This window comes from Mus musculus, chromosome 4, assembly GCF_000001635.26.
Source record: "Mus musculus strain C57BL/6J chromosome 4, GRCm38.p6 C57BL/6J".
NCBI lineage: Eukaryota > Metazoa > Chordata > Mammalia > Rodentia > Muridae > Mus > Mus musculus.
In genome coordinates, this window is record NC_000070.6 from 95,569,628 (window position 1) to 95,586,380 (window position 16,753).

The window sequence follows — 16,753 nt, forward strand, 5'->3', positions numbered from 1 at the left end:
GCAGATTTATAGTTTTCAACACAGCTGGAGAGTTTTTGATCATCCCATTTTAATATTTCTTCTGGCTCTCTTTTTGATGCCTCCTTTAAGAGCTCCCATTTCATATGTCATTTGATCTCCTAAAGTTATTCTCTAGTTCTACTTTAAACATCTCTCTGTTGTAGCTAGAGGGATGGCTCAGTTTTTAAGACTACTCACTATTCTTCTATAGGCACTGATGTTGGGCAGCTCACAATTGGCTATAATCCTCAGACACACCCACTCATGTTCACACACTACTCCTCATAATTAAACACAATACAAGTATATATTAAAAATATTTCTGTTACATTTTGGGTGATTTCTGTTGTATTATCTTGAAGTTCACAAGTATTTTTTCCTTGAATTCTTTAATTGTACTGAAATAGTTTTTCACAGCAGACATTACTTAGTTTTTCAATTTCAGCAACTTAGAATATTCTTTGCATTTCTCACATCTGAACTTTTAAGTTGTCTTTCCTCTAGATTGTTGGATATATAAAATACAGTTATAGTAGCTTTTATTTCCTCTGATTACTGATTATTTCTGCCAATACTAAGTGGCTGTTCATTTTACTGATTTATGTTTTCGTTTTGGCTTGTTTGCTCCTGTTTCTCTATATGAATGGTAATTTGTTAGTATGTATTGGCAGGGGTGGTGGTACATGCATGGGTATACATTTGTGTATGTGAATATATGTGTCCATGAGGGTTTGTGTGAAGGACAGAGAACGACATCGTATTCTGTAACTCTGCTTTTACTGAAGTTCAATGACCAGTAGGCTTCCAGGATCTGTCTGGTTTTACTACAATCCTGGAGGTTAGGAAGGAGAAAGAAAGAAAGAGAGAGAGAGAGAGAGAGAGAGAGAGAGAGAGAGAGAGAGAGAGAGAGAGAGAGAGAGAGAGAGAGAAGATAGGGAGAGAGAAAGAAAAAAGATAGGGAGAGGGAGAGGGAAAGAGAGAGAGGCACAGACTTAAGATGCTGGCCATTCAAACTCATGTCCTTATACATATGCAGCAAGTCCTCCTACCTGCTGAGCCATCCTCCTAGCCCTGTGCATGCTAATTTTTAAAAAAAAACATAACAATCATTATGTATTTATACCATGGATGCTCTTTTTTTTCTCTCTTTGTACTTTTTGTAAATACATTTGAGATTTGTTCAAGGGCATGCGTGAGTTATTTGGAAACAATTTGATCCTTCGGAGTCTTGTTTTATGGCTTGTCAATTGGACCCACAACACTATTCTGTATTCTGCGTTTTGCCTAGAACTCTGTGAGCTATGATTTTCCTTGGTTGATATGAAGGTATAGGTTATAGTGCTCTGTGATCCACTGAAATTTTACTGTAGTGCTTCCGGGTGCTTCTGCTTTTCTGCCTTGGATCTGCTGTGCAGTGCTTTGAGTGTCTTCCTGATGCAGCTCTCTCCTCTCTTGTACTCCATCTGCACATATGACAATGTGTGACATAGTTTGCACATAGTCCCCGGCATTCATCTGGAGCAATTGAAGGAATTATCTTTTTTTTTTTTTTTAACTAATTTTTCTCTAATGGTGAACGTAGCCAGATTTCCAACAGTCTGAGACATACATCTATTTATTTATTTATTTATTTAGTCTTTTTAGAATCACTATAAGGGTGGAGGATATGGTTCTTACAACTCTTCTTTGGCTAGAAATAGAAATTGCCAACTACAAGTTTTGAATAAAATATATAGAAGGGACTATTTGAAAGTGAAGAAGGGATTTTTGAGGTACTAAGGCGTCAGTAATAATGGAGAACTTTTTACTATATGAAGCCATGGGATCATGGGCAAAGAAGTGTGTTAGAAGGAAATATAAGATGCCCCCAAATGGAGTTGTTCTTAGAAAGGGAACTATGCAAAAATGAGGCTAGACTGGAGGTATGAGCAGTAGAACGATCCTGAAATGGAGTTCCCATCCTCCATGAGTAGAAGTAAAGAGTGAATAGAGTGATGGGGAAAATGGGCTTGCTATATGAAGGAAAATTATATTCTTACCCAAACAAAGCATAATTTTCTCCAGGAGTGTATTTTGAAATTGTCATTAGCAAGGATAACTCAATGAGGTAGAGTTCAGGAGTGGGGGTGGGGTGGGTCCTTATACAGTGCAGTTTGTAGGGGCTGGGTTCAGGGACGACTGAGGAAGGAGTGATACATTAGGGTGAGTTTATTGCTCGTCCTTGGCCATCTAGACTTGTGGCTGAGCTGTTCTGAAGACCTCTGCACACAAGGCCGAAAGCTTAGTCACTTGGGTTCTGCTAACTGACTGTGGAAGTGAAGGTCTAAAAGTAGGAAAAAAATTCTATAAAATCAAGAATGGTTTAGATAGATCAGACTCAATTAGCTTGCCAAATTCTGAGCTAGTGGAATTTTGTGCTAACTTTGATATTATAATAAGTTTAATTTAGGATTTTAAAAAGTTGCCTTGTGACATGGGTGGAAAGCTCAGATGATTGAAACCCTGTCTGATACCTGCAAAGGCCTCACATCTCAGAAGCATTGTTCTCTGCCCAGTTGTTGTGGGCAGTCTGGGGCTGTAGGTAAGATTAGTATGGCTTTTGACTAAGGGTAAATTTTATAGTACCCTTGGTTGCCACAGAAAATATTCAGGAATATTTTGACTGAAGATAGAGGCTATCTCAAAAATAAATAGGAGGAAGTTAGATGCATGTGAATGTAATTACTGAAAAATGCAGGAAACATTACTCTCTGGTCAGCTCCCAGGGGAAGAGCATGGGACCTGAGGAAGCAATATTTAAATTAATCCTTATGATTGTCCTGAGTAATAATGTTCCAGGTATGCACGGCCATGCAAGCTTAGGCCTCTATTCTTTTAAAAAACAATGCAAAAGGGGACATACTGTATAATCTATGAGCTTTTTTTTTTCTTTGAAACAGAGTCTCATACTGTAGCTCAGGTTAGCTTGGAACTCACTCCGTAAATACAGAGTAGCCTTGAACTCATACTGATCCTCCTGCCTCAACCTCTTAGCTCAGCAGCGTGGCAGCTTGGCAGGATTTGCTTTTAAGTTAATAATATATGATCAGCATGTTTCTGTAGCTCTTTTCTTATTCTTTTGGATAGCTACTGATATATTATTTTTATAAACTCTCTTCTCAATAAACACGTGCAAATTTTCTCTTCTTTTTTCTCGCAAGGGTGCTCTTGCATTTATAAAAGGTGTTAGAGTGGCCGTGCTTCTTTAGCTTTATGGTGAACCAATGCTTCATCAGTTCTTAGAAGTTAAACTGCTGGGTAAAGGTAGACTGTAAAAGCTGACCGATACTGCCAGTCGTTTAACCAGTGATTGAGTGAGTCGCTTTGCTGTGGAAAGTATCCCTGCTAATGCTCTAACTGAAAGTGGGTATTTTCAGAGTTCCAATGTCTGCTAATCTGTTATGTTGAAATTATATCTCAGTATTGTTTTGATTTTAACCCTTCGCTCCTTTGAAGCTGGAAATGTGTTCATTTATTTCTCTCTCTGAGGACTGCCCACTTATTATTTGTGTTTCAAAAGAGAGAAGAGTAAGGCCAAAGGCAGCAAACTGGAAGTTCTACAGGTATGTAGTGTAGAGGGTTGATCTCAGGGAGAGAGCAAGGGCTAGAGGAGAGGAGGATTCAGGAGGTTCTGTGGAAGAGCAGCAGCCTAGTCATGTTTACATTGGTTCTTTAGCCCAAGATAATCCTGGCAGGCGTGTGTTTGAGGAATGGAGGACCATTTTATTTTTTCAAATTGAATATTTGGTTTTCAGATAACTGATCCTTTATGGCCTAAAGTGGTTCTTAACCTGCCTAATGCTGTGACCCTTTAATACAGTTCCTCGTGTTGTGGTGATTCCCAGCCATAAAATTATTTTCATTGTTATTTCATAACTGTAATTTTCTACTCTTATGAATTGTAATGTAAATATCTGATATGCAGGATATCTGATATGTGACCTCTGTGAAAGGGTAATTTGACCTACAAAAGAGATTATGTCCCACAGGATGAGAACTGTGTCGTTCTCCCTGGGCCTTAAAAATACTTCTCCACATTTCATGAACAAGTAAATGTGAAAACAGATCAAAGATCACAGCCATTCTGGCTTTTGTCTCAGGCAGGTGTTTTGTTGTACAGAATAGATTTTGTGGTTTTCCCTGAGGCAGCCTGAGTTGTCTATCTGATATCCTCATTAAGGTTGGTGGGTTCTTCTGCTGTTTTAATTTGAGTGAATTTCTGGGAAAAACTGTGGATTTCAGCCAAAATGCTAATGACTATGGCATTACTTTGAAGGACTGGTTAGTTCTGTGGAGAATCATTTTGTAGTTAATGATGTTAGCAAATCAACAGTAGCCTCTTGGAGGGGAAAGTGATGGGGAGAAACTGCATATATATTTAAATTATTCATAATTCAAAGAAGGGTCAGGAATTCATTTCCCAGAAAGAAGAGTGTGCGTGCAAGTAATTCATGTTTGCATATAATTTCCATGTTACAGCTATAACTTTGTGGCGGGCATCATATCAGGGATTAAAATAAAGGCTTTGCATTTACTATAGTATACTCATCCCACTTTGTGCCAATTCAACCATTTTCCACTTATAGACAGATCTTCAATGGAGATCTTCAACCCAAGCCCATAGTTTTAGTGAACTTGGGTGTCAGTAGGGTTTGGAGAAAGGGAGCTGACCATGAGGAGGCATGGATACTCATCTGGGAAGCAGGAGGATGATACGCCATCCTTCTCTCCTTCCCCTCTATTAAAGGTGGCTCCCCGTTAGGAAATACGGCAGTCACAGAGAGGAATCTGTGATATACAGAATGGTTGGGGTGTTAGTTACTTTTCTGTTGCTGTGATAAACTATCATGAGCAAAGCTAGTTAGAGAAGGAAGAATTTATTTTGGTTTAAGGTTCCAGGGGGAAAATCCATAATGGTGGGGGAAGGCGTGGCGGGATGAGACTAGAACAGAAATCTGAGAGTCCACCTCATCAACTCTAAACACAAATCCAAGAGCTATATGCCAGAAATGTACTTCCTTCAGGGAGACTATACTTCCCAAGGGTTCCACACTGTGCCCAAGCAGCACCACCCAGTGGGCACCAGGGCTGAAATATCTAAGCCTATGGGGCATTCTTATTTAGACCACCACTGTTGATTATCATGCCTCTGGAACTCTTTAGATGAATTCCTTAGTTCTTTTTAGTTAAAAAATTATTTATTTGATTATTTTATATATTAACAATCTTCCAATCTCACAACTCATTAATCCTTCTTATTACCATAATATAAATCAGGTTGGAGGGACGGCTCAGAGGTTAAGAGTACTTGACTGCTCTTCCAGAGGACCCTGGCTCAGTTTTCAGCTCTCACGTAGTTGCTCCCAACCATTTCTAAGTCCAGTCCCAAGGGATAAGATGCCCTCTTCTGGCCTCCATGGATATCATGCAGGCACATGGTACACATGAGGAACAATCCAGTAATCATTTGTCCTTCTATGGTCGTTGTTTTAGTTGCTGCTCCAGGTTACTGCCGTGAACTCCTGCCTTGATTTTCCTTAAAAAGTCAACTGTGATACTGGATATGTAAGCCAGACAAACTCTTTCCTTCCCGTGTTGCTTTTGCTTTATCACAACAAGAAAAATATTAACTGGAACATTTCTTGTAGCCTTGTATTTATCTTTTAAAAAATGGCTCATTACAAAGCATGAAGAGCCTCAAAACAGAAAAAAAAAAAAAAAAAAAAAAGAGAAAGGGAGAAAGAAAGAAAGAAAGAGAGAGAGAGAAAGAAAGAAAATAGAAAAGCACTGAGTTCTCATTAAGTATGAATCACAGCTTCTGGGCCAGTAACAAATGTGTCTTTATTCTTCAGAGAAGGGCTGAGTGGGATAGAATGCAAGAAACCACTTAGCTGCCGTATGCAGTTTTACTGGGCACATTAGGTTTTCCTTGAAGGACCTCCCGGGCCTCTTACATAAGCATCCTTGATCTTATCCATAAAAGCTGTACCCACCATGCAAAGGACACAATTACTCAGACCACAGCAACATAAGCCTGTGCACCACAGGGAAAACAGGTGTGTGTGTGTGTGTGTGTGTGTGTGTGTGTGTAAATGGAGATTTTAGATAGGATGGGAAGACCTCAGAATAGGTAACATTTTTAATTAAACTTTATTATTAGAAATCTTGCAGGGCCCTGGGAGATGGTTCAGTGGTTAAAAGCGCTGCACTGGCTGCTCTTCTAGAGTTTCAATTCTCAGCATCCACATGGCAGTTCACAGCTCTCTGTAACTCTAGTTCCAGGGGATCCAGCACATGCAGGCAAAATGCCAATGCACATAAAATTAAAACATATTTTGCAAATAAAAACATCACAAACTAAAGCTGTGTGTGTGTGTAAACAAATGATTATGTGGGTATGTATAACATATAGAAAAATTTAAAAAAGCCAAATAACAAATAATAAGTATAAGTATTAGAGAAGTTATATACAACGAAGGCATAAAGTGAATTTTTTCTACTTCCAACTCTGCCCTGGATTTTTTATTTTGGAGTTGGATAAGTGCACAAATATAAATAGTTGAAGTAGGAAATCCGTTGAGAAGCTTCTGTTCCAAATGGCTGTTCTGGGTAGAAGTTCACTGAGATGCGTGGACGTTGGGTCTTGGTAATTTTGATAATACTTTTTAAAAGACCATGCCATCAGGAGGAGATGCAGTGCCAGGGCTGCGGTGAGGCTGGGCACTCTTCTGAGTTGCTGGCTCTGGCACCTGGGGTGATGATGCTGTACTGTGAATGGCACCTTTTTCTTCTGTGTCCTCCAGTGCCATCGAACTTTTATTTATGAAGGAATTGCCCTTTCAAATTCCTTCCATGCTCATCCCTTCTCTCTCTCTCTCTCTCTCTCTCTCTCTCTCTCTCTCTCTCTCTCTCTCTCTCTTTCTCTCTCTCTCTCAATTTTAATTTTTTATTCACTTTACATTCTGAACACAGCTCCTCTCCCTCCCCTCTTCCTAGTCCCACCCATGCAAATCCCTCTCTCATTTTCCCTTCCCCTTGGGTACTATCCCACCCTGGGACATCTAGTTGCAGCAGGACTAGGCACATCCTCTTTCACCTAGGCTCAACCAGGTAGTCCAGGTAGGGGAAAGAGAATCCAATGGCAGGGAACAGAGACTGAGACACCCCCTGCTCCACTTATTAGGAACATACATGAACATTTGCTACAGATGTGTAGGGGGTCTAGGTCCAGCTCCAGCATGCTCCCTGTGAGCCCCATGGCCCCAGGTTAGTTGACTCTGCAGGTCTTCTTGAACTCCCTGACTTGCTCACTTCTGTCCTCCACTCTTCTACAAGACTCCCCGGACTCTAGCTGATATTTTGCCATGGATTTCATAATCTGCCTCCAAGCTGGGCAGTGGTGTCACACGCCTTTAATCCCGGCATTTGGGAGGCAGAGGCAGATAGATTTCTGAGTTTGAGGCCAGCCTGGTCTACAAAGAGTTCCAGGACAGCCAGGGCTACACAGAAAAACCCTGTCTCGAAAAAACAAAAACAAACATAATCTGCCTCCACTTGCTACTGGATGTAGCCTCTCAGTCTATGCTAGGTTATGCCAGGTTTCTGTCTGTAAGCATAGCAGAGTATTATAAGTAGTGTCAGGGGTTGACTCTGTCAAATGAGATGGACATTCGCCATAAAGAACAGGACAAGCATGCTACAGTCCACAGACCCAAAGAAACTGGGTAGTAAGGAGGTCCCAAGATGGGATGTTAGAATCTCACTCAGAAGGGGAAACTAAATAGCCTTTGGAGGTGGGTGGAGAGAGAGAGCTGGATAGGAGAGGAGGGGAGGAGGAGAGTGGGAATGGTAACCAGGTGTGGGGAGGGGAGAGGAGGGGAAAGAGGGCTGGAAATGAGAACGGAAATAAGTGGGGGGGCATCTCTGGTGACTAGCTGGAGGTATTAGATGGGAGAGGATATGAGAAATCTATCAGGGTGACCCCTAGCTTAGATTCCTACCACAGGGGGATATAGAGACTGAAATGGCCACCCCCTGTAGCCAGACAGGACTTCCAGAGGAGGAAGGGGATGTCAATCTAACCACAAAGCCTTCAACACAAAATTTGTCTTGCCTACAAAACGTGCAGGGATAAAGATAGAGCAGAGACTGAGGGAACAGCCAACCAGTAACAGGAATCACTTGGAGTATAGAGTTTGTGAGTATCGTTTTGTAGTTCAGAAGAGACATGTTAAATGACTTACTCCAAATCAGTCCGTGGTAGACATGTTGGGGTTGGGGCATTGCTTTTCTTTCTCCCAGCCGTGGTTCGCCCATCCATCAGCTTCTTAATGAGTGTGTGTTTGTGCTCAACGTTTTCTGCATTGTGCGTTGGTGATAGAGATGGCTAAGGGGCTCCCTCACATGTTTCCCTGTCAGGATGGAGCCGTGCGTCTCTTGTAGGATAATGTCTATACTCCTGCTTGAAGTTTTTCTCCAGAACCTCTAAGCTCAGAAACAAAGAGTGTCATGGTTCGTATTTTCTTATGATGCATGATGTCTGGGCGGGGCTTGAGGATCTTTGTGTTGTGGGCGTCACAGGTGAAACCCTGGTATTCAGTGTCTTTAGGTCTTCACAGTTGGCTGGCTGACTGTGCACTCCAGGGATGAGTGGATGGCTTTCTGAGCAGACAGGTGGTTTGGCTGGTGCATGCTCTGTTTTGGTTTAGTATTTTAAGTAGTCTGGGTCTCTGAGAACTGACATCTCTTCGGTATTGTGGGCTTTTCTTGGGCAGGAATTTAGGCAGCTATTATTTGTTGGATAAGAAGTGTATCTACCATTCTTTCCCCCTATCCTCCCTTTATCCCCCCTGCCTGCACTAGGCCAGGCCTTTTGCTATAGGTGAGTGTTAGACATTGCTAAGGAATAAAAGCATGTGCTCCCAGGAGCTTCTCAGTACTTGACAAGGGGTGAGTTCTGCTCATTCCCTTCCTTCTCATTAGTACAGTGGTTCTCCACCTTCCTAATGCTTTGGCCCTTTAATACAGTTCCTCTTGTCGTGGTGACCCCCAATCATAAAATTATTTTTTGTTGCTATTGCATAATTGTACTTTTGCTACTGTTAAAAAAATCATAATGTAAATTGTAAATATCTGTATTTTCTGATGGTCTTAGGCAACCCCTGTGAAATGGTCATTGGACTCCAAAGGGCTGAGAGCCACTACTCTAATGTCATGACCTGATAGTCACTCCAGACTTGATCCGAAGCACATTTATGCTGCCTGTAGGTTTAAATCAGGCCACAGGTAAATCTGGATGGGAGATATTTTGTTTAGTTGGCACAAATTCCATAGACTTGGGAATCTAAGAAACACTTGAAGATTTTCTTTTGAGCTAGCACTGGCAATGAGACAAGTCTAAAAAAATGTTTCCCAGGCTACAAAGCTGAGGAGGAGTGGGCTGTCATAGAAGACAGCCTTTTACTTTAAGAGGAAGAAAGATCCTGAATATGCTGAGAGAAGCCATAGAGAATCAGGTATTATTGTCATGTTGACTCCTTCCTTCCTGTACAAAATTTTCTCACCATCTTAGAGCATGTGGGAGACTTGCAGGACTATTCACTCTTATAGGAGCGGCGAATCTTTTCTGTTAATAAGACTGAAGTGCGCAGTACAGGCCTACTTGTTGCTTGTCCTCATCTCCCCTGCTTACCTAAACCGGATTACAATGTAACCAAAAACTAAATTGCATGAGGCTGGAACACATGAGCTCCCAGTAGAGTTCAAAGATCACTGTTAAAAGAGGACACTGAGTTGAGTTTTCTCCCCTGGCCTGGGACTTACTTTCTGTAGGCTGTCACCAACGAAACTGAACCTGGAGGAGTGGTTCTTTAAGAAGCAGAATCTAAGGTAAGCCCCTCCATTTTCCAGGGATGTGGTGCTGTGAAGTAGTCATCACTGTGACTAAGTTATTTGAGGGGAAAGGCTTGGTATTACCTGAGTTTTAAGGCATCTTGTAGCCTGAGATATTAGGTATGTCTCAGGACTTGTGCACAGCTTGAATTTCTCTTCATTATTTTTCTATCTCTTTGCCATTTATTTTTCTATCTCTTTGCCATCGAGAGGCCATGAGCTTATTTTTCCTGAATGCCCTCCTCTACAACTGTTTTTCTTTTTAGAGTATTCCTCTTTGCCCCAAAATAGTGAGTTGAAACCCAAGTTCCATTCCTCATTATTCATAAAGCAGGCTGTGGAATTTCCGTGACCTGACCTGGAATTATAGCCCCTCTGTTGCTGCTATGCTTTACCTAGTGCTGTCTTTGAATACCTCAGCTCATTTTCCTGAGAAATGGGGCTTCCACACTGCCTACTTGCTCAGCTAAAGATGAAATGAGATCATAGAGTCAGGTGGGCAGTTTGCTCAAGAAAGACCAGCTTTTGTGGCATTTGTTGTTTGTTATTGAAGTTGCAAAGGCTTTGATTTTCAGTTTTAGCTGAATGTTGTGGAAAGTGTCCGAAACTCACTACTGTATGCTTGTGTTTAAATCCTGGCGCTGGTGTTTGCTGCTTGTGTGATGCGGAGGTATATAGTGAGTGATAGGCTTGCTAACCTCATTGATTGGGTTTCTGTAATTCAATAAGCCCTTGATAGAAAAAAAAGCAACACAATGGTGATTTTAACCCCCTCTTTTTCAATTAGAAAGAGAATAGTATTTCTCTTCAATTAGAAAATATTATTTCCTAATTAGAAAAAATAACATTTTCTCTATTTCTTAGGTTTTGGGTACCAATTAAGTGTAGAGTTCAGGACACAGAGGACTGTACTTGTAACAGAGGAAAAAAAGGGTATAAAATAGGAGGTCAAGGGATCTTGTTTCAGGGAATCTGGGTGCCCAAGGACTCACACTTGCTGGAGTTCAGGTTCCAGGTGTGGAAAAACTCCCAAAGAGATTAAAACCATAATAATGGAGAAACAGTGGAGCTGAATGCTGAATTAGGATCTCTTTCTTAGACAAACATGAACCTAGAAGCTCATGCAAGTACTGCTGGGAGAATGCCTCCCTGGCTCCCAGAGGGCTGTAAGCATCCTATAGCATGTCTAGGAATAGTTTCTCTAAGTTGGAGAAGCTAGAAAGAGGCATTCTAGTGTTGTGGAAGGACAGACTTTGAAGGTGAACAGCCTGGCTCTTGGGTTAGCTAACCTCAGCACAGTAGGCAAGGGCCCTCAATACAGTCCCCAGCAAATCAGCATCTAGTAATGGGAGGCTATCAGAAGGCAGCAAAGCATCTTCAGCCACATTAAGGGCTTTGAGGAGAGAGGGGATAGCTCACTGTTTTACTTGTTGTTTTGTATAAACTATTGGAATATATTGCTTCACTTGGCAAGGGCTTATCAATAAAATGGGATAGCAACCGTTTCTTTTGTGGTTTTCAGGATCAGAGGTAGCAGTGTAAATAGACCATTTAGCAGATTATCAGATAGTTAGTAAGCACTGCACCTTTTATTATTCCCTAATGGTGGGTTCTTAGGCTACCCAGTTCATTCACTGGGTCCCAAGAACTTGTTGAATTTCTACTTGTACCTGGCACTAGCTATCTTATGGAGACAAGGGTACAGTTTGAGTTCACTGAAATGGGTTATACTATACTTTCTGTCCATGGTGAGGACTCTCTTGCAGGTAGGTTCTTTTTCTAGATTCAGAATCCAGACCTAGAGCAAGTTCACAGCTGGTGAGTGGACATCATTCTCTGGTGTGTTTGTTTATTTGTTTGTTTGTTTGTTTGTTTTTGGTGGTTGATGACAAGACATTATTCTACCTGCAAAGGAATGTGGTCAGAAGGAACCTAGGCCTAGCTTCATGCGGAATCTCTCTTGCTGTGGGGTTGGCAGCACAGAAAGAATCTAGAGTACTTCTATTAGAAAGGCAGAAGAAGTTCTTAATTCCCTCCTTATTTTCTGGTTTATCTCCAGGTTCGTAACAGTCTTGTACAGTTTTAGGTAAGAGCAGAAGCCATTCTTGTGTCTGTGGTGTGATGGTTATTGCTGTCAACTTGGTAGAACCTAAAGTTACCTAGGCGATGAACCTCTGGCCAGCCTATGGGAATCTTTCTGATTGCTTTAGGTTGAGGTGAGAAGACTGCTCACCATGAATGACACCATTGGGACCCGGACCATGTAAATGCAGGTGTGTTGCTGAGTAGTAAGGGCATCCATTAACTGCCTTTTTCCAATGGTGGGTTCTATGTGATCGCATGCCTCAGGGTTCTGCTGCCTTGATCTCCTTAGCATAACGATGGCTTGGACCCTTGAGATCTGAGTCAGAATAGATCTTTTCTCTTTTATGATGATTCTGCTAGAACCTTTTACCACAGCAACAGAAGAGTAGCTAAGGCACATGGGAAGGAGCTGCTTCTCACAGTGGAGATGGTGGAAACAAGGAAAAAAAAAACATGTAAAACAAGGTGCATGCAAGCTGGTGGCAAGTGGGCAGAATAGGTGACCAGGGTAGTGTGAGCCAAGGCACCCTCCTGTGTTGTCAGTCACCTTGTCCTCAGTGGAGGGCCACTCTGATAACTTCATTTCACATATCACAAAGAAAGCAATTCCACAAGTGTGTTCCATGATACCATTGACTATTAGAATCACTCTCATCTCAGGGAAGCTAAATATCAAAACAAAACAAAACAAAACAATACAAAACATGTTTTCTTAGAAGTAGCAACATGTGGCTGTAAACATTTAAGAAAACATTTAATTGATTGACATAGAGATTAGAGTAAACCAGCACACTATGAGATGCATAAGGACAGAACACAGGTAGGACAGTGGGTATACATGCCTCTGGGAATGCCCGTGTTCTCCCTTCTAGCTTTCTGTAAGCACAGCTTATGATGCATTCTCAAAGCGGACATCATCTACTGCATTTCTCAGAAAGGAACCCTGTTAAGTGACACATGATTGTACAAGCACAGACTGAGAAAGTCAAATAACTAAGGGATGGCTCTTTTCGCTTTTTTTTCCTATTGGTTCACTGATAAAGGAGTTTACTTTAGAAAACCACCGCTGGAAACCAATTATATTGCAAGCACTGGAAGGGAGTGGGGATGCAGCAATCAGTAACATCCCCTTTTCTCCAGGTTCAGTCCAATGAGGAGATGGACATACCACCAAAAACATGGTCCAGAGCGAACATTTGAAATGAAAATACAGACACTGTACATATTGACAGCCTTTGTACATGTGCAAGAAAAGTGATAAGGTCCCCCTTAGAGAAGTAGAGGATGGAATTGGGAAGGGAAGAGCAAGTGATGGGGGAGGACCTCCATCAGTGCAAAGCACAAGTATACTTCCAGGACTGTGGGAATATCTAGGATCCCAGTGGGCAGGGCCAGGGTAGCATTCATTCGGGTTAAGAAGCTCACAGAAAGTCTCACTTGAGGAAGACCTTAGGGTGTCTTATTCTATCTATTTCTATCTATTGTGATGATATACTGCTGCCCCAAGAAAGAGTCTAGCACAGTAATCACTATGGTGTTCATCTGGCTTGACCCAGGATATCTGACTTGGGGTACTAGGACACAAAAGGACAGACAAACAGATACAAGTACAGGAAAGCCAGGACTGCATGGACCACACACACTCTGATAAAGATGCGCCATCAGAGTCTGCACTGTGCAGGTTGCAGTTATATATAGTTGCAGGAGGAGCTGGGATTACTGTATAAATTTGCAAGAGATGGTGAGGTTATTCTATACACTTGTAGTGAGAGGCAGGGTTATTGTATACAGTTGTCCAAGAAGGCAGGACTATTATATATGTAGCTGAGCAAGGAGGCAGGCTTAGCTAATCTTGGTAGGGGAGTCTCTATAGGGGAACCGGCTCAGACTGTAAGCATCTTGGATGAAGTTATTGCACTTGACCTATTTTTAAGGACCAGGGTAAGGTCTTGACTTTCCCATGGGTCTGAGGCATGTGGACATTAACATGGTCATACTCATGTCAAACAATCCATGTTCACTCAGGACTTCCTCTACTCCCTGTGAACCACTAAGAGCAAACAGGGAGGATGGGAATGACAACTCAACAGGTGTCTGGGTTATTTAAAAATCTGCTTTTATTGGTTACTGGCTTAAAGAGAAGGTATCACTCCCAAGTGAATGAAAGAATGAAAGCTGGTACTCATGTTTATGTGAGCTCTCGAGGGGAAAAAAGTCAGGGACCCAGGGAGCCAGGAAGACCCACCTGCTGAGCCTGGGAGCCCTGTCATGCTCAGGGGAGGCTGTGAGCTTTATTATTCTTGCTTCTCCATTTTCTTCTTCACCTGCCACAGGGCCAAAAGGGAGCAAACACAGATGGCAAATCATGGTGAGTAAAGCAGAAGCTATCACTTTTAATGAAGGTTTTTTTTTTTTGTCTCTTTTTCTTCCTTTTTATTGGGGTAAATATCCAGGAAGCAGTAACTGAACATCTGCTGGCTGACTTGTTTTAGAATCCCCAAGAGCGTAGTGGCTGAGAAACCCTCATTATTCTAAGGTGAGGGTGCAGACTGCTCAGGTTAAAATTATACCACAGGAGCTCAGACCCCCTTGCTGACCAGGGGGCAGCTGGGCTGTGCTAGTGAGGTTAGTGTCAGGAGGCTGCCCCATGTGAGTCTGGAGAGAGAGCCCTGGGAGAATCCTGTGTCTTGTGGCTCATACCACGAGCAGCCCCAAGGGCCCAGGTGTGGGCCCAGGCCCTGAGGGTTCTCTGGTCAGGTTTCCTTGTAACTCATCGGGGGTCTGTCAGGAAAATAGATCATCTAACACACTCTTGATCTTGCCTCTCCTGGGTCTCCTCCTGATTCCCAGTCATCTCACCATGGTTCTGGTATAAGTGCTTCTTCTTAAAATGTCAAGCCTCTGCAGCAAAAGGGAGGGGGGCTAAGGCTCAGGGTTACACAGGTGTTGAGTTCAGGCCCAGCTGCTCCAGTGAAGTGTGGGGAATACCTTCTGCTTCCAGATGTTGGTCTTCCTGTCAGTGTAATTTGGTGTCCCCGTAGTGATGGGCCTAGTGTGAAACAAAAAGCTTGCCTTTTAGACTCTCCTCTGGCTCAGGAGCATTGCAGAGACTCCCATGTGCTTGCGTCCACTCATAGAGAGGAGTGGAAGCGCGTGGCTGCATACACTGCTTGGCACAGGATACCTATGAGGCTGATTTGCTGTATGCCTGGCTAGGAAATGATTCTTCTTTTGGTTCCAAGGCTTGTGGATTCAGATTCACGGAGTAAATGCTCATCTCTTATGGCTCCGGCTCCATCTCTGCTCCCCTCTGCCCTCTTATTGTCTCAGCGTTGCTTAAGTCAAATTGTAATCAGGTGCTTAATTTCTGACGCCCATCCAGGAGTGGGAACAGAATGTGCTACGCGTGCCTGTTCTCTGACCACCTTGCTCAGTGCCAATAAAACCTTTGGGAAGTTAAATAAATAAATACACAGCCCCCAGCTAGGTAGTTGGATTCCCCTTTTCTGCCCACTTTGGAGAATGAATTTCTTGGCTGTCTGAGCAGGTCTGCTTGTCTTCACATGGCTTTTGCACTTGTCCACCACAGGTAGAGGGGACCATGATGTCTGGCAGAGACCAGGAACCAAGTCGCTACTATGTGGGCATCGATGTGGGAACAGGTAGTGTCCGTGCGGCTCTAGTGGACCAGAGAGGGCTCCTTTTGGCTTTCGCAGAGCAGCCAATTAAGAAGTGGGAGCCTCAATTCAACCACCACGAGCAGTCCTCAGAGGATATCTGGGCGGCATGCTGCCTTGTCACAAAGGTAAGAGCAGAACCGCGGCAGCCCCTCCCTGTGCATGCCCCCGCTGCTCAGCAGTTTCGTATGCGGGTACTCGGTCTGCACAAAGCATTAGAGGTAAATGGAGGCATGTGGCTGGGTGGGGTAGGCTTTGCCTTTCAGAAGCAAACCTTACTGTGAGTGACAGACAGCTGAAATGTGCTGGGAGGACTGCTGCAGCCAGTTCACAGAGCTAGAGCTGACTCTCAGGGCATGGTGGCAACGAAGACAGTGCAGACGATGTGGAAGCCTGAGCTGTGGAAACGAGGAAGGAAGAGTCATGGCGGCACCCAGTGTGTCTCTGTTGTATGCCAGTGTGTTAGCACATACTGTGGTGAATCCTTGGAACTTGGTGGAACTAGCCTTACAGCTAGCACTAATGCTGCCCCCAGGTCATTTTGTTCCAGGAGGAGATGGGGAGTGGAGTGCTGGTCAGCTTACCCGGTCATCAGGAGTTAGTGACTGGCAGCAGCAGGGCAAGAACCTAAACGTCTGATTCCTATTAACCATGAGCTCTGTATCCTCCCAGTTGGACACACAAGGGTCAGTGCATTGTGGGTAGGAGAAACAATGAGGGGCAGAAAACTATGGCATGCTCTAAGAAAGCATCTTCATATGAGCCCCACACATGCTCATCTTGAGTGGCCTGTGATAAGCCTGGGCTTGCTGTCTTAAGGAAGCAGGTGACGCTGGCTGTGACTAGTTCATGTCTCAATCATTAGTTTTAGTTTGTGATATTACTATGACTTCATATTTTGGTGATCATTAACAACAGACATTCTTTTATCTCCCTTTCCATCCCCCAAAAGGAAAAAAAAAATGAAACCCTGAGTTCTGGTCTTTCTCCCTGTTTCTAGTTGAGGTCCTTAAATATTCATGAAGTGCTTGGTAATTTTCAGCTGGACAGTCACCCATTTT

General features: G+C 42.9%; 1 protein-coding gene across 25 annotated transcripts in view; it reads left to right on the plus strand.

Moving 5' to 3' along the window:
- Positions 1 to 16,753, plus strand: part of Fggy (FGGY carbohydrate kinase domain containing) — a 369,460-nt gene that overhangs the window by 12,148 nt on the left and 340,559 nt on the right. For 20 of the 25 annotated variants that reach the window (XR_001784213.1, XM_017320430.2, XM_017320429.1 and 17 more), the window contains one exon: positions 15,605 to 15,820. The exons of 1 other annotated variant lie outside the window; for it this stretch is intronic. Coding sequence is in view for 21 of the 24 variants with exons in the window: in XM_017320429.1 (XP_017175918.1) it covers positions 15,605 to 15,820 (216 nt within the window). In the remaining 3 variants the exon portion in view is untranslated. Of the gene's footprint in view, positions 1 to 9,793; positions 9,928 to 15,604; positions 15,821 to 16,753 lie in introns of those variants that run through there. 4 more of the 25 variants (XM_006503461.3, XM_030253870.1, NM_029347.2 and 1 more) reach the window with 3 other exon arrangements.